Source organism: Protopterus annectens, chromosome 2.part0 (assembly GCF_019279795.1).
Source record: "Protopterus annectens isolate FY-2018-M chromosome 2.part0, PAN1.0, whole genome shotgun sequence".
In the NCBI taxonomy this organism is placed as follows: Eukaryota; Metazoa; Chordata; order Ceratodontiformes; family Protopteridae; genus Protopterus; species Protopterus annectens.
In genome coordinates, this window is record NC_056728.1 from 1,696,631,446 (window position 1) to 1,696,650,687 (window position 19,242).

The 19,242-nt window shown below is 38.2% G+C and overlaps 1 protein-coding gene across 1 annotated transcript in view; it reads left to right on the top strand.

Annotated features, from left to right (window-relative positions):
• The window catches only part of MFSD8 (major facilitator superfamily domain containing 8), a 626,971-nt gene that overhangs the window by 12,059 nt on the left and 595,670 nt on the right, over positions 1-19,242 (top strand). The window contains exons 2-3 of the mRNA XM_044061750.1: positions 3,756-3,847; positions 6,027-6,070. Coding sequence (XP_043917685.1) covers positions 3,756-3,847; positions 6,027-6,070 — 136 coding nt within the window. The remainder of the gene's footprint in view (positions 1-3,755; positions 3,848-6,026; positions 6,071-19,242) is intronic.

Genomic DNA, 19,242 nt, shown 5'->3' on the forward strand with positions numbered 1-19,242 from the left:
TAAAACTGTTGGACTTTGAAAAGGTTAGGTCATTATACCATGCAGAGGAATGGGATTTAAAAGATGGGTAGGATTTGAATGAGCAATGTAAAGTCTGACTGACAATGACTGGATAGATTATAAGTGATATATAATGTTTGCAAATACATTTATGTGAAAATGGTTTGTGATGGATATTATACCATGACCCCCATTAATATTCTAAAACGTGCACGCTGATTGGCCAGTGTGCACGTTGTAAATTGACTTATACTAATGGAAAAAGGTTCCGTCACCCGGACTTTTTCCATTAGTACAAGTCTTTTTTAAAGCACTGTCTCGCTATGTTAAAGGAGTTTAACATAGCAACACAGGTTTAAAAAAAGCAACGGAGATGTCCCTTGCTTTTTTTAAAGCTGTCTCGCTATGTTAAACTCCTTTAACATAGCGACACAGTGTGTAAAAAGCAACGGAGATTTTGCTTTCTCCGCTGCTTTTTTTTTTTAAACCTGTCTCACTATGTTAAATGGGTTTAACATAACGAGACAGTTTTAAAATAAGCAACGGAGATCTCCGTTACTTATTTTAAAGCTGTCTCGCTATGTTAAACCCATTTAACATAGCAAAACAGTTTGTAAAAAGCAACGGAGATCTTGCTTTCTCCGTTGCTTTTTCGTAATGTCTCGCTATGTTAAATGGGTTTTACATAGCGAGACAGCTTTAAAATAAGCAACGGAAATTCTCCGTTGCTTTTTTTAAAGCTGTCTCGCTATGTTAAACCCATTTAACATAGCGAACAGTAAAAGCAACGGAGAAGATCTCCGTTGCTTTTCACAGCTCTGATGTACTGCGTAGGCTTACGCATGTGCAGTACATCAGAACTGCCACGGATAACAGACAGCGGCGGAAGGGCAGCAAGGAGGTATTATACAATGCCATTATTTAAGAAAAGTAATTATTATTTTTCTTAATGTCATTGTATAATAGCAATAACCCACTTCTGGGTGTGGGTAATGCTGGATTTACCCACGGTTGGCTTTGTTTGGTCCCTCGGGCTTTGTCCTCGGGACCAAACCACGCCAACCGTGGGTAAATCTAGCATTACCCACACCCAGGCGTGGGTTATTGCTATAATATTTGCAGCTAAAATTATGTCACTATGGTTTGTTTTCATTTATGTAAATGTACAATTGCCTATGTCATACGTGGTAATTTACTAAAGTTTTTTCTTGTTTAAAAAAGATTACATCCAAAGATCTAATTGTGGTGGCTGCCAAAAAAGGATTTACTAGAAAATGGAAATCAAAGTCTAAACCGACTGTACTAGAAGTAGTGACTATAGTAACAGAGATAAAACAACTAGAAATGGTATCTTTGAATGAAGTATGTAATATTTGACTGACAATGGGTGGACAGACTATAAGCAATGTATAATGTTTGCAACAACCAAAAATATATGAATACAGTTTGTTATATAAATGTATGATTACATATGTCATAAGAGCTAATTTAATAAAGGTGTTTCTTGTTAACATCTTACAGAAATGTCTAACATAGACAAATGACTGGTGCCAAAGTTAAGGCTTAAACTCATTGCCAAGAAATGACTAATAGTAACTTTTTGGTATTTGGCTACACAGGTTAACTACCTCATTGATAAAATACCATTAAAAGTAAACACAGTAGCCTGGGATTTGAGGACTCGTGTAGATGATAACTTGGCTTTCAACAAAATGTGTCTAAGGTAGTAAGAAAATCATTCTTTGTCACTCGAGTAAGGACATGGTGTCTAGGTCCAGGGATGTCTTTGTGCCACTGTACTCAGCCCTTCTCAGAACCATCATTGAGTTTTACTCAGCCCTTATCAGAACCATCCTTGAATCTAAGGCCCCCTTCTGTATGTACCTGACCAGACACATGCAACAACTTGAATGTCTACTGAGGTTCTTCACAAAAAGAATACAGGAATGTCCTGTGCAGCTCACCTGAAAGCCCTATCTTTTTTATTAAAAATAGAAAGACATCCCCTGCAAATATCATTACAAGACAGAGCAAATCAACCAAAGGGAACATAGATCACTTGGGGAAATGTGACTGGCAAAACTCAGTACTTGTTAGGATTTGTCAAAAATTACATCGTGCCCACCTCTGTGGCATGGAGTAATACACACCTCTCACATGTCCCTGATTTTCAGGGATATTCCTGATTTTGACTCAGATTTTGGCTTTGACCCTCATAATCCCTGCTAAAATCAGATGATGACAATAATTAGAGTTATAAATTTATTTTACTGTGGAAAATGTATATTAATTTACATTATGTTACTCTGTCAATGTCTCATGTTAACAGTACTAACATTTTAAGTGCCCCGGATTATTTCTGAATTTGTCCTTGATTCTGTTTAGGTTTGTCCCTGATTTGGTTAAGAGCTATGGATCAAGCCCTGATTGCTACACAGGCAACTCTTTTCTGAGTAGCATGTCAGGTGTTGGGAAAGCCTAGGGATGGGAATGAGCAACAGGATCATCTCACCCATTCTGGAGGGGCAGTGAGGTGGTTTCCATTGGCTGTCATAAAAGCCATTGGTCAGGGAGGGGTACACTGGTTTAGAATATGAAGCTGATGATGGCAGTTTGCAGCAAGCATGTATGTAGGAACATGAACATTTCAGAGTGAGGGTATTGAATACCCCATGGTGAAGTGATGCCTATGTTACCACCAGGGGAGAGGCTAGGATGGGGGTAAATCAGGAGAAATATCCCTCCATAGTCTTTGTCTGGAGTGATGTGGGCTGCTAATTAGAGGTAGTATCTGCTAGCTTGTGCAGAATATTTAAGAAAGCCTTTGGGTCCTAATCTGAGGGACAGACTGCCCAAATGTCACGATGGAACCCCAGTGATCAGGATAGGTAATGTATGGTTACTTGTGGGACATGATCTGAGGGAGATTAAGCAGCATGCATCTAGCTGTGATGAGAGGTGCTCACATTTGCAGTATAACAAGCAGATGTAGGAGCACAAGTGGAGGTACAAAACACCCTCATGGCTGCATGGATGAGCTCCCCCTACAGATAGCAGTTGCCTTGATTCCCAGATGGAATTCCTGGCATGTCTGAATAGGGGAGGGGCTTGATGATTAGCAGGCACAGACACAAAATACACATAGAAGAAATGGTTACATTAAATCATCATAAACATCAATCAATGAGAAAAGTAAAATATTCCTCTAGAAAAACACAATATAGTACCTTTTCATCAAATTAAGAGGGAAATGAGTGGGTCATATGCATGAAGAGAAACTTGATGGCCTCTGCATGGACTGCAAAAAGGTATTAAAAAAGAAGCTGCGGTAGTGCTGCAGTTAGCATTGTTGCCTCACAGCAAGCTCTCTGGTTCGATTCACGGCTAGTATGCCTTCTGTGTGAAGTTTTCATGTCCTCCCCGCAATCGACTGAACTTTAAAGACATGCAGGTAGGTGCGTGAGTGTGTTTGTGTGCCGGGCTAGCAACTCGACACTGTAAAAATCCACTGCCAATCATAAGCAGACTGGCGAGCCGCTGTGGCGACCCCTAACCTGGAAAAGCCGAAAGACTTTTTTATATACTGACTTGCATTGTTGCTTTAGGATGTCTAGCTGCTGTATCTGGAAACTTATTTTTTAGACTTCAGTGAAAAGAAGCCAGGTGTTGACTACCAAGACTTCTGTATAATTTTTGAAATGTTACATATTTGCTACGACAGAGACATAATTGCATTGTTCTGCTTTGTTTTCCAGAGATGGGACTGTTGTTGAGACTGAGGATAACTTCAGGAGTCGATGGAGATCCATTCGAATCATGTACCTCACGATGTTTCTCAGCAGTGTAGGTGAGTGACTTAATTCCTTTGTAAGACTTTATGTACTCCTCCTTATGTCAGATGATAATAGAGATGGCAGTTTTGGGTCACAGCAAAGTTGTGTTATTTGGATCTTGATGTTTGATTGGGAGTTGGTGTAGATTACTCCGCAGTTTTCAAATATAGGTAAAGAGCAGCAAAGGCCAAATCTGCTTCTTTGTTACACACTCATTTTGTATGTAATGTTATTTTATAGGAATAGCTCTGGAATTTAAATTTTTTGGCTCCTCGACTGCTTACCTTTCAGATGACCATTTGCTGATTTTCATTCCTATTACTCCTTACTTATCTGGGGATTTAGAAAGGCTTATTGCACTGCAATTGCCTTGACTGTCAGTATGTTAAGCTCAAGCAATTCACAGACTGGTGTCCCGCTGGTGTAGTATGTGGACATCAGCTGTAGTACGGAGAGTGGTCTCACTGCAGAAGCTGCATGTAAATGTGTCAGTCCCAGGGAGTGGCTAAGGCAAATTAACCATGTGATCTCCCTCAGAATGGTGGCATTTGAATAATGACTTGCTCTACCAACTTATTTTGGAAATTAGGAAAAAAAGGTGTATTCATTCAAAAAATGGCATACACTCATTCACACCTGTGGAATGGATTGAGGTCCATAACATGATAGGTATTGCAAAACATTGTGTGTTTGTGAATACGTGTGCATGTCTGTGGCTGCATAGATGTGTGTGTGTTTGTGTGCACGCACCTGTGTGCATGAGTGGTTCCATTGGTGTGAGTGCATCTCTTGGAGCTTGTGTGTGTGTGTGTGTGTGTGTGTGTGTGTGTGTGTGTGTGTGTGTGTGTGTGTGTGTGTGTGCGCAACCATGATGCATAGGCAGGTGAGGGGAACATTAGCTTGGGTAGATCTAATAATACTGTGTCTGATTCAGCAACATGGCAGTTAGCCGATATTGAGGTGTTTCTTGGAGAGGCTTTACTTTATCTCTTAATTTGAGTTTCTTGCTATCACACTAATTGGCTAACCCAAGTTAGTCAATTAGCTTTTGCAGCAAGAGTCTCTTTGAATATGAAGGCTAGTGTCCCTGTTTTTACCCCTCCCCAGGCTAAAACTGCTTTGGCTGTAGTCATGTTGGGAAGGAGCATAGAAAGTCAGAACTGACCTTTCAGCAGCTTCATATATGCTGTCTGGGGATTTTTTTGAAATGCCATAAGTGGGCAGACTTGGTAAAATCATGTGCATCACTGTGGATAACATCAGTTAGCTCCAGTCCTACTCACTAATGCAGAATCATTAATAGCAATCTGTCTTTTAATCATGGTACACCCCCATCATGGGGGACTGCCACAGGGCAGACAGAAGTCCTACTCTTCTGTAATGAGCAAGCTGACAAAATGCTGCTCATTCATACCCCATCCTCTCTGATTCCTTCAGCAACTAAACTGTTGACTGAACTTGGTTAGGAAAAATGAGCATTTCTGTGAACCTCTCTGAACAGTTTCTACAATTTCTTCTGAATAATTAAAATGTTGAAAACCGGAATTATATTTACAAAATAATATGCCACCAAAGAGATTCTGGGTGACTTTTATTTTTGCATACTCTTAGTGAGTACAATTACTATAATTCAGCTGCAGAAAATTGCACAGTGACTTAAAGGGCCTTATCTTTATGTTTCTGAAATGATCATATCCACCTCTCATTAATTCACAATGATACATTTATTGATGGGCAGCCCTGGCTGTGGGTTGCAGCTGGATTAATTTACCATTTATAGCTTCCATGGTTAACCACTGTGATAATGGTGGAGCTTCTCCCAGGCTGCATGTTATTATCTGAGTTGCATCCGAGACCATGGTTTTGGTATATGGCATTATTCATGGGGATTTCATGGCATATTTTTTTTGTCTTGTGTTCAGACCTAGTCAAGGTAAAGGGAGTAGTTTAGTGAATTGGAAACTGCCAGCTATAATTCCATTTGTTTGTTCTTTTTTGGTAGTTATTTATGTAAAGGTACCTTTGACTCACTTATGTTAGAGACACCTTGACTGCATGACCTTCTTATAGCTGTAACTTTGTTTTGTGTGAAAATGATGTCTGTCCCATTTGGATGTTAGGTTTGTTTCATTATCTTTCTTTTTTTGAAATTAATTGTTTGGCACTTGTAGTAATTATCTGTTTTCACTACAGGTTTTTCAATTGTTATAACATCCATCTGGCCATTTCTTCAGAAGGTTTGTCATTTTTAATCATGTACATGCTTAATTCACTTTTTATAATGCACATTAGTGCTAAGATTTTTATATTCTTTGATTGTTGAAATAATCATTAAAATGATCTTACTCTAACAAGAACTTTGTTTAGAGATCTAGCAAATTGTGTTTTCCTTTTTGGTTAGCATTAAGTGCTGCAGGCAAAAAAATGTTAAATTTAAGTATTTTATGTTGCAATAAGCAGAAGGGACACTTCTTGGATAGACTGACACATTATTATTATTTTACACCATCTTTAGTAATAAAAATCTTGCTGACATCATTGCCCCCATATGAAGAGTGAAGAATATGTAGGTGTCATTGAGATGAGGCGAGAGGTTTGTACCCTTACCCCTTGCTATTTTTGGTCCCTCTAGTGGTTATGGTACTGAGCGTGCATGCCATGGGTGATATGTATCGGCATGTGATCCTGACTGCTTTTCTTCTATTATTTAAAATGGAACTGAAGGCAGAAATTCTGCCCAAGTGTGTGGGACACTGTAAGTTACTATACGCTATGTGTGCTGACCTCAGAGTTGATTATAGTACATAGAGGGGTACATGAGATATAAACACATGTAGGGATGAATACCCTCCATCACAGGTACACACTACACAAAAATGTTTTTTTCTGAAACTTTTCCAAACAGACATTTTGGCTGAATTTTTGGCCATATTGCTATCAAGGAAAGTTGATTTTTTGACTAGCTGTGCTAGAGCCCCAGAATGTTTTTTGTTGGCACACTGTGTATTGATCTAAATATATGAAAACTGAATGCTACTGTTAATGCTGTATTAACTTGCACATATAACTGCTCATGGTAACTACAGGATATCAGCTATTACTACGAAGGTAGCATTTTTTAAACAAGAAACATCTTTATTGAATTATTAGTTACAGTAGAGAGTCGATTAGCCAAACTAATTGGGATCAAAGATAGTTAGGATGATCAAACTATTCGGATAATCAAACATACTTTGAACTGGATAAAAATCGTCTAAAATCTTGTTCTTTCTGCATTCAGGGAATAGACTTTTCAACCATTCAGCAAGTTCAGTGGACAACAGAGAATGTTTTTTTTTTTTTACACAAGCAGGCTACAAGTTCAAAAAACATACACAAGCTAATACATATAATGTTTACATATTCAGACTTTATGGATTTTCCTAACCAAAAACTTTGGAAGACTGGGTTTGGATAATTGACATTTTGGATAATCGTCATTCAGATAATTGACCGTCTACTGTATGATATACGCAATCATATATTGATATAAATGAAAACAAACCATACTGACATATTTTCAGGTGCAAACATTATACATTACATATGCTTTTCTATACAGTGATTGCCAATCAAACATTATATGGCTCACTCAATTCCTGCCTTCCCCTAAACCTCATTCCTCATCCAAAACACTGTTCTGCATGTATTCTTCCCATAATTCATTTGTTTGCTATGTCATTTGCTCTTACCCCTTTTCTTAAGATCTCACTGTGAAAAACTGAGGGGCTGCCAGCCCAGCCAGATGGACTTTTATAAATAATTTTATGTCATTGTAAATATTAAGATGATCCACAGGCTTGTGTAACAAATGTAAGAAAACTGTGTTGTGTTCTGAGCTTCAAAAATTGTAACCACAGTGCACCCTGCTGGAAGAAAGCTGATGATTAAAGCATTTTATGACTGTTTGATCTCAAGCTAGGAGACAGGCTGTCTGGGCTAGGAAATTCTTTCTATTGTTGTAAGACAGAGATAATTACAAGGTTTTACATGTAAAGTGTCTTTTATTGCTTTGGCTTCATGGCAGGTGCAGATTACAAAAAGAAATGTTAAAATTTTAAGTTCTATGAGCCTGGGAAGCTTAAGTAGACGTGTCAAGAATGATGCAATCTGAAATGACTCAGCAGTAATGTGTATTATCAATTTAAGACTTTCTCAGAGAGAAAGATTTAGCATTTTGTATTTTGTTCTGAAGATGACAACAACTCACAAGCACTTCTCATCTATATTTTCTTGCTCTGTAAGTAAGACCTAGATCTTAGTATTTCTCTTAGAAAGAGATAGGAATATAGACAGATTAGTCTAGCTGTTTTCTATATTTATGTCAGACTGTCCTACAATATTGTTTTAAAGTATTTTCCTGTGATTTCTGAACTCTCTATTATCACTGTGTTGAATTGACGAGTAGTGTCTTGTGTTTTTATTATTAAATATTTTAAACCTTTTAACTGTGGCTGGTTTGTGTATAGAGATAGTTAAGCTGTTAAGAGTACTTGCATGTATTTGGTGACACTGTATAAGCCACTCATAAATAGACTTCAAGTCTTAGTCACACTTACCAATTGGATAATAATAACATTGGACAGGGGCCTTAATAGTAGCAAATAAAGGTGGTTGGTGGCAGTCGCTACCTCCTTATAGTCTGGGCAGAAAGGGGCATAGCAGGAGAACTTGTGCCAGACTTCCACCGGAGTGTCTGTATATAATTCATATCTCAAAGTGTGTGTATGTCAGCTTCTTGGGCAGGGACATGAAGCACTGTTTGAACAGAGAGGGTGCTGGAGGTTTTGGCTTGACCACTTGGCTGAGATCTGTACCCTATAGCTGTGCCAGTGGGGAGTCTTATTGGGGATCTGGAGAGAAAGGGAGAAAGCAGCCCCAGACTTACTGTGATCTGTGTGTGCTCTTAAGGGAAATTGTAATTGTGTGTGTACTTGTTATCCTCCCAATGTGGATGCCCCTCACTGGTGCTAGTGCTGAGGATTGAGGCTCCTTGATTACTGGGCTAGTCCACGGGCATCACACCCACTTCTAGCTTTTTTTTTTATCTCTGTTACTTTATTCACTACTTCTAGTATCTTGGGTTTAGTCTTTGATTTTCATTTTCTAGTAATTGCTTTTTTTTAGCAAACACCAGAATTAAACTTAGCAAGGCATTGCTAGTAAAAGAACTAAAAAAATGTTCACTGCTTGTATCTTGCTATGTATCAATAAAAGAGAGCACCCAATTTCTTACTGTTTGTACTTTTTAATCCATACTCCTAAGTACTTTGTTTTATCATGGTCTCATAAATATAGGTATTGCTGAACCAGTTCCTATGTGGTTACGCAGTTTACAGATACTGCTTTTTTAAATCTTCATTAATGTTATGGCCCAAAAAGACTTGAAACTGTCTCAGAATGTTCCACATCACTGGAATTGCATTTTCTAGTTTTATTACATACAAAATAAAATCTGCAAATAAAGCCAACTTTTCTTGATTGCCATACCAAATATATCCTTGAATTTCCAAGTCCCTTATTTTCTTTGCAGTGGTTCTAAATATAACACAAATAACAAAGGGGAAAGAAGACACTCCTGCCTGATTCCTCTGCTCAAACAGAACTTGTCAAAGAGGAACCCACACACAAACTTTAATGTTTACCTCCAATCCCTCATTCCCTCATATATCCTCCTAATTAAAACCTTATTATTTTGTCAGGAAATGCAAGTGTTTTCATTGCCCTACTCATAGAATCTAAAAATACACAAAGAAAGTATGAGGCTGTTCACCACCATCATTTATTTTCAAGAACACTTCAATCTGGTACCTCAGCCATTCACCTTCAAGATTACTCTGGCAAATGCTTTCTCTGCCTCAAGATTTACCAACAACAGTGGTATTTTCTTACATTCTGCTTCCCTCTGGATCATCATTGTTCTGTTAATGTTGTCAAATGTTTGTCTCCCCTCCACAAAAGCATGTTGATCCATAGCTATAAATTTTGGCATCACCTTTGCCAACCTTTTAGCCATTATAGACATACACACTTTTTAATCATGGTTTAGAATCAAGATGGGCCTATATGAAGTTATATCTGATGGGTCTCTACCATCTTTAGTTAATACAGCCACTGTAGCTTTCTTCCAGGATGTTGGTGCATCTTCTTCTTTTAAAATACTGTTTATCAAAGCCTTATAGATCTTTATTACTTTCCTCTCTCAACTTCCAAACTTCTACAGGAATATCATCTATTCCTGGAGACTTTCCTGCAGAGTGGTTACACATCACCATTTTAATCTCATCTCCTCCTATACTAACTGTTAGTAATTGAGCCTTATCTGCCTCTAACTGTAGAATATTTAATTCTTCCATAAACATTTCCATTTGTATTTTTTCTCGATTTCCACATTTCTGTGCTTTATACAGATTTACATACAATTTCCGAAATATTTCTAATACTTGTATAGTATCTCAGTTTTCCTTGTTATAAGGTCCCTAAGCTTGGTGACAACCGTTTCTACTCTCTGTTGCCTGAGCCTTTATGTTAAAAGCTTTTGTGTTCGGGAGTTATCAGAAAACAATTACTTAACAGCAATCTTTCTAAAGTCATACATATTATCAAGGTAGTCCATTATTTTCTCTTTAGCACTCTGCAGTTGTGCTTCTTCTTGTTCTGTGAGATTCCCCCTACTCTGCAATACTTTAATCTTTGCCAGTCTGGCAAAATAATTATTTTTATTTCTTAACCATATCACTTTTTCTTTTACTTCTACCCTATTTTTAAACTCCACTTTCATTTTTATCCCACTCCCAGCTATATTTTCGGAATAAGTTTATATCTTCCCTAATTAATCCCAAATACTTTCTACTACCCATTCTTTAAATTCCTCTCTGTTCAGCAGATAGGTGGAGAAGTGTCAATATCTTATTTTTATTCCATTACCCTGCTTTTTTATTTTAGTTATTAGCTCATGATCTATAGTAGTTATTGGATGTATATCAAAATGTTCAAGTAAATGCACATGTTCCTGTGAAATGTAATTTCCATCTAGCCTAGCCCAGTTTTTGTACCTTGAGGAATAATATGTAAATTCTTTCTGAGAACCTACTATTGAATTCACATCTTCCATACCAAATATCTTCATAAATAATTTCAAACATCTACCTTTTGTTGTATTTTCCCTTCTAGGCCCCTAGATACATCCTCACTGTTGCAAATCAAATTCCAGTCCCCAGCTATAAGTAATATTCTCTGTTGAAAGTTGATTTCTCCCAGAATTTTCTTAAACTCCACTGTAGCAGTTTTAAGTGGAATATAAATACATGCCAGCATAAACCTCTTCACTTGCCATTAGCCCCTTACTACTACAAAATTACCATGATTATCTTTTTCCTCTTATGTCACTATTGGAGCTCCTCTAGCAATTAATATAAGTACTCCACTTTTCCTTTGTCCCAGATATTCCACTGAATAACCATCCTGAAATTTTCATTATCAAAGTCATATTCTCAGTTCTTTCCAAATGTATCTCCTGTAGCATAGCCATTTGTACTCTGCATTTGTTCATATAGTTCACTACTCTTTCCTTTTGTGTATATGCTTGTGCGATCATTCACATTCAAAGATGATGTGGAAATTGTTGCCATTATGATAAGAAGTTATTAGTTCCACCTGTTATGTGTAACAGCTTTTTTAAATGTCTGGCTTCTGCTTTTGTGGTACATGCATACACTAATGTTTCTCAGGTTGTCATTTGCATTTGAAACTATGTCACATCATACAAGACTTTTTGTTTTAATGAAAACCCTCAAACAAAAAAAAACACCCCCCATAACATATTAACTCAATACAAACTCAAAAATATGTACATCTTCAAATAATGAAGTTAAACCTTCCTAATATCAACAGATGTTCCAGGCTGACAGCTACACTTACAGACTTGAATTGACCAGTAATGAAGGTTATTCATGCATGGTGTAACCTGTGCTTCTACTTCCAGTAAGTGCTGTCTGTTTTTGTCTTATCTTTATTCCTCTTCCAGATGTAGAAGACAACTTGAATGCTTTCAGAAAACATGATCTTTTAGCCATTGAAAAAAAAGTACTCAGTTTTTATTGCCCTTATCAGCTTGTCTCCATAGAAAAATGAGAACCAGGTACACAGCTGACTTCAGCTACAAGCTTCTCATGTTGCACTTTCAGTATTTATTTGCTGTAGCAAAACTTTCAATTTGCAGTCAATTTTCTTTTATTTGCTTCCACTTAAAAACTTATTAGATCACACCAAGGGCCTTTATCCAGTCATTCCCCTAGGCAAAAGTAAGAAACAGCATATCAGTTTTACTTGTCAGATATTCTTTTCTCCAGTCTTTTTTTCTCTTTTTATATTGGAGTGACAATATTTCTTAACGCTGAACAAGAAGAGGGAAAGAAGAAAGAAAAAAGTAACCTATTTACTTTAGTATCCCTATTACACACAAACATAACAAAAAAAGCTTAAAAGTATAACATGCAGTATGTCATGTTTTATAAAAACATTGTTAAAAACAAAAAATGGTTTACTTACAGGTACTTCTCTCCTTCCTCGTTATCTCTGCTTACTACAGAATGTGCAGCATGTTCCCAAGGAAGATTAAGTTGTGAATTGTGGATTATACTGATTATTGAGGATCTGCTCATTATAATAAAGATAATCAAGCTTCCATCATTCCCAAGGTAGCATATAGTGCTTTTATAGGTGTCCCTCAAGGGTCTCTCAGTCTTTCTTTCTATCTTGGGATCAGTGTTATTTGACGTCATTACCAACAACCTTCATAAAATAATGGATAGGGAGATCATTCAGGATGCAGATGTTTTTGCCCTCATATGTCTTGCTAAAATGCTGCAGAGCTCCAAAACAAAAATCATATTGCTTTTATGAAGCTGGAAGATTGAGAGCAAAAGTCTCAACTGACTCTAAATGCAAAAAAAAACTATAATAAAGTTTTTTTTCTTCCAAGTCTTTAGACAAATCTATATATTCTGTCAAAAGCTAACAGTCTTGGAACAGGTCAATTAATCAAAGCTACTAGGTGGATTCATGGGTCTATATTAAAAGCACGAACATTCACAAACATGAATACAAGTACATCAACACATAAACGTCAAAGTACTACAAGAGCGAAAGACGTAAACAGCGAAAATCAGAACGCCAAACTTATTTTGGAAAACAACAGCCCCATACAGGTAAGGAAAACCTAAGTAAACAAGCTTCAATAAATACACTTTTGCAGGGGGGCTGCGCCCCCTGTACCCCCCCCACACCCCTACTTAAATGTACCAACTCCGAGATCACACTACAGTGGGGGAAAGGATATATTTCCTCTTCCCCACGATCACCCTGCTGGCCAAGGAAATACATTCGGCGTTCTGATTTTTGCTGTTTACGTCTTTCAATCTTGTAGTACTTCGACATTTATGTGTCGATGTACTTGCATTCGCGTTTGTGAAAGTTCATGCTTTTAATATAGACCTGTATTCATAGAGCAATCTCTTACGCTTGACCAGCACATTAATTATGTGATTGCTAAAACCAACCAAAAACTTCTGGCACTGTTCTAAGTCAAACCGTACCCCTCACAAGAAGAACAGGCACTCATAGCCCAGGATCTTCTCCTCCTTAGCCTGCTGTATGCTTCATCAGTACAAAGACATCTTTAGCAAACCCAAGTAAATAAATTAGAAAAAAAGCCATAATAAAACAAGATTTACAACAGGCCTGAGTAATAAAAGCCATCACTGTATAGCTGTTCAGAAACTCCAGTTACTGGAAGTATGCCATACTATTGCCTGTTTCCAAATCACTTCTGCACATATTTTATACAAACCTAATAAATGTCCAGCTATTAATTGTATCATCGATAAATATGTGCCAAGTAGATATGCCAGATCTCAGTAATTAAACAGATAAGAATATCCAAATCCCATAACCACTTTGGATACTATCTGAATAGTGTTTGTGTAGTTAAACTAATTAAACTATGGGGAAGTGTACATAACATCTTGGAACCTTGTCCAGCTCTTAACTAATGGCAGGGAAGCTGCTCTGTCATTTTAACAATAGCTAATGTTAAGAGCACTGTCATACCACTGTATGGTCCTTCATTTCAAAAGAATGTCAGCTGTATAATTCATGTGTTTTACTCTAGGGACAGCTGGCAGGTTCTTTGTGGGATTATGACTTCTTTATGGTATTGACAGCCAAGCTAAGTAGCTGTTTTATTGTAGAACCCCCCCCAACATTCATCAGTTGCCTTTCCCTTGTCCCCATCATTTCCTTGCTCAGTCCTATACAGTTGTGACCACAGTAAATATTTGCAGTTTACTATTGTCTTAATGCAGAGCATTCCATGACTTTGTCATCCCTTCTTTTAATTTTTCCACAATTCTGTCTTCAGTTATCTCCCTTCCAGTTGCCAGTTGTATCCCTTTCAACTCCAGCTCACCGCAATCAACCCCCCTAATAATGCTGTGTTGCCCATATCATATGTTTTCTTTTTGTACAACTATAGATGAAAACAGTCCAAGGCAATAAATTAAGGCAAACACAGATAAAAAAATTAAATTGCCCAAAATTCTGGCAGATAAAGGGAATTATTTCCTGTGGCAATTTGGGGGTTCTTTATGTTGCAAAATGTGATTCTCGAAGTACATTGTAAATACTGAACAAGCTTTATGGAAACGGGGATACTGACACGTGTATACCATTAAGAAGCATGATGCAACAAATGCTTTATATAGGTATTCTATTACCTGCCAGAAGTTTTGTGCAACTTATTTGTTTTTTTTTTTGTTTGTTTTTTTTTTTATGGGAGACAGTAAAGTCCCTAAGGAGTGGTGACTGGAAAACTCACTTAGAGGCACATGAACTTTTCTGGCAGATTATTTATTTATTTGTTTGTTTGTTTGCTTGACATTTGTTAACTAGGTTGGTCCAACTGAGCTGAGGACCCATTTTCAGTGGAGACCCAAGGAGAAGAGCTCCAGTAAGCATACAAACATTTGAAAAAAATACAGACAGACATAAGGAAAAAAACATTTGAAAAAATACAATAGACATAATGAAGACAAGTACAGTTGCCAAAACCTGAGGAAACGAGCTTCATTATTTCATACTAAAGCCATTACCTTAAGGGTTACATGGTAAAAATTCCCATTGCAATTGTATACAATGTTTAAAGAGGTAATATAAGTTGTATAGTAAAAGCAGAACTAGGAAAAAGACACAACAGTGATACAGTGGGTGAGAAAGTAGAATATTGAAGTAAATGTTACATCTGTATGATGTCGGGGGTGTAAAAACACTGTAAAACATGTCAGAAAGTAAAGGAGAGAAATAAGGAGAGAGAGAGTAAGAGAAATAGAAGGAAAAAGATTCTTATAGATTTGACGAGGAGTGATAAAAATAGAGGGGAGCTAGAGACTACAGAGATATCAAGTTGGAGATTAAATTCAGTGCAACAGTGTTTCCAGGATTAAATGACTCAGTATCCGTCAGCAGTCCATTAAAAATTAATGCTGCTATTTTATAAGAAAAAAGTTTGTTTTAACAATGTATTTTGTATGAATATGTCTTTTACCATTGTGTTTTAAAACTGTGTTTTTATTCACTGTCTCTTTAAATGTATTTGATCATCTAATATTCTGTTAGCTGTCTTGTGACTTTTTCTAGCATTTAAATGTTATGTGGTACAAGGAGAAAACTGTAGTTCAAAGTGGAAGGGGATGATGTTGAAACAGGGGGAAGCTCAAGAAACAAGGAGAGACTGGTATTTTGGATGCAGGTCTTTAAGGAGAATAACAATAATCATAGAGAATATTGCATCTTTAAAGTATCAGAAAGTATTCTAAGAACTATACTTTTTTTTTCTCAAAACCTGCATTTTATCTGTCTTTGGCCTAGCACTCTTGTGTGGGGTCATTTACTGCACTGTTATAACTTGTTGATACTTGTGAACCTCTGCTATCTCTGAAAAAAACAAAAAAAATCTTGCTTTTTTCCTACTTTTCTGAGATTTAAAAAAGTTCAGTTACAGGCTTGCTGTTCTTGAACTGTTTGTAAGTTTCTTGGAGGCCATTTTTTGCTTGGGCTAAAGGGAAGTCTCTCTGTTGATCAGTGGCAGTGAAAAACATTGAGCAGCCTGCCTGCCCCTGTGGAAGTGGTTACTGACTTGAAACTGTAGTTTTATTGGCCATTTTGGGTCAATTCCAAACTCCTTCATCTTCCTCTCTTAAAACCTGGTTGCCTCGTGGTTTTGGCGTCTTTTCAGGCTTGTTGGCATTTGGTGAAGGACCCACCAAGAGGAGAAAACGCTGAGAGAAGAAAGGAGCCACTTTTGAGATTTTAAGTAGTTTTCCTCTGTTTATTTGCTAAGTTTTTCTGCATAGTCGCCTATTTTGAGCATTTTCTGGCTTGTTAAACTTGATTTCTGCATTAGTAACTGTATTTAGAGCACAACCTAGAGCTGTTTACTGAATTTCCTGTTTGCACTTATTTTTAAAATCGTTTTTTTCTCAAAACTTGCATTTTATCTCTCTTTGGCCTAGCACTCTTGTGTGGGGTCATTTACTGCACTGTTATAACTTGTTGATACTTGTGAACCTCTGCTATCTCTGAAAAAAACAAAAAAACAAACAAATCTTGCTTTTTTCCCACTTTTCTGAGATTTAAAAAAGTTCAGTTACAGGCTTGCTGTTCTTGAACTGTTTGTAAGTTTCTTGGAGGCCATTTTCTGCTTGGGCTAAAGGGAAGTCTCTCTGTTGATCAGTGGCAGTGAAAAACATTGAGCAGCCTGCCTGCCCCTGTGGGAGTGGTTACTGACTTGAAACTGTAGTTTTATTGGCCATTTTGTGTCAATTCCAAACTCCTTCATCTTCCTCTCTTAAAACCCTCTTTGCTGCTTTTGTGCAGCGCAACAGCGGGCAGCGCCACCTAATTGGGTTTAAACTATTCCTGGCTCCACAAAGTCTGCTCTTCACTTTTTCCTTTAGAACTGCTCTGTCTCTCAATTTAAACACCATATTCTCATTCTAAGGCCCTTCACTGGTCCAATTAAGTAATCCTACAAGTTAGCACTATTAAACCATAAGAACTACTTACTCTTATACTCTCTATGATTACCCTGTCCTCTACTGGTCCGTCTTAAATTCAGTTTCCCTATATTACTCTAGCATGTCCAAAGGTCAGTCAATGGTTTCCTCTCCAGTCCAGCTGGTGAATCTGGGAATTTTGAGGCAATGTTACAACTGTCTCATGTACACGGGCAACCCTCTCCTCCTCCAAACAGGTTCAAATATATGTGAGAGATGCAACTATTTAGCCAAACTGGAGGCTGAGCTCTCTCATCTCAAAACTGGTGTAACCAGTCAGGAGGAGAAGGTAACCTCACACAACACAATTCCAGTATCACATAGTCCCACCACATCAGCGAACCAAACACATAAATACACAAAAACATACTCGCAGGCTCTAAATAAAAATCTACCTAAGCAACAGAGACCTCCAAAGCAGACATCCAAGCAAACGCTACCTCAAAACACACACAACACATAGCCCACAAAGTCAGTGTGCCAAGCAGCCACAGCCCTTAAGGCTGAATAACACACCTGATACTCTTGTAATAGGTGACTCTATTGTCAGACACACTGACGTCCCGCTCACCAGGCTGAATAAAGAGAAGGTCACGGTGAGCTGCCTGTCAGGTGCTAGGATCCGCCACATAACGCAAGCACTCAGGTCACTCCAAAGCAAATACAAATATGACTCAGTCATTGTACATGCTGGTGTGAATGATCTGAGACGTACCTCCCTGGACTACATGAAAAGAGACATAGAGGTGCTCTCTGATCATGTAGCCCAGGCTGGTATGACCCTGACCTTGAGCAGCATCTTACCCTCACCTAGAATGATGCCACAGTACAAAGACAAAATGATCGATTTTAACAATTGGCTAAAATTTTGGTGTCATTCAAAGGGGATCCAGTGTCTGTCAGCCTGGGATGACATGCTCGACAAGCCACGTTGCTTCGCTAGGGATGGCTTGCACCTGTCACCACTGGGATTTTGGATATTGGCAAAGGCTCTTGCCACCCCCATAGTGCCTTTTTTAGGCAAGGCTCAAAAGTCAAACCCACCCCCATAGACAGCACAAGGAACAAGAAACTAAGGGTAATGCTGCTTAACGCCAGAAGTCTTAATCTCAAGATGCACGCACTCAAAGCTCTCCTCAGTATGGAGAACATCGATATCTGTGCAGTGACAGAAACCTGGTTCAAGGCTCCAGAGAGCACCCCAGCACTACCAGGCTATACCTCATATCATGCTTTTCGGCCCCAAAACCCGGACCAAACCACAAAAGGAGGGGGAGTTTCCATATTTATCAAGGATATCCACACCTCCAGGTTAGTGGCATTGCACAAAGTATCGGAGACCATCCATGTGCAACTAACAGTGGGCAAGACTGCTTTTTAGTTTATAGCATCCTACAGACCACCCTCTCAAAATCAGGAATCCCACTCTGCTTTCCTGAAAACATTAAAGAACATGAAGATCTCTCCGAACACCATTATATTGGGCGACTTCAACTACCCAAGCATTGACTGGGAGCACTACTCAAGCCCCAGCACCTTAGCCCAAAGGTTCCTGGAAATTATAAACTCAGATGCTATGGAACAACTAGTCACCACTCCCACAAGAGGGGACAACATACTAGACCTGATCATTACCAACATGGGGACTCTATGCTCCACACCAGAAGTATATCCCTCATTGGTAAGATCAGATCATAAATTAATTTCACTGGATATTCACATCCCGACCCCACCCCCAGCCCAGAAAACCACAGTGAAAAACTTCTCAAAAGCGAACTTCTCACTTCTCAAAACTGAAGTGGAATCCTTCAAGGCCCCAGGGCCAGTGGAAACTATGGCCCAAACTGCAGAATCCTATATAAACGCATTCTACGGACATCTCCAGGAATGCATGGATCATGCTATCCCAAACAAAACCAAGACCCAATCATCCAAAGGCAGGCGTCCAGTCTGTTGGACCCCTACCATAAATAAACTGTACAACAGAAGGAGGAAGCTACTACATGATAGAGCAAAATCCCTAATAGGGAAGACATCTCTGATCATTACTAGCAAAAAATTACGATCCCTCATAAAATCCTCCAAGGCCAGCTTCGAGAGAAAAATTGCACAGGACACCAAAGACAATCATAAGGCTTTTTCAGTTATGTTAGGAACCTGGGATGCAACTCCCAGACTTGTTCTGAGTTGATTCTAAATGACAAAAAATACACTGAACCCACAGACATCGCCAATATCCTGGCAGACAGGTTCAGTCC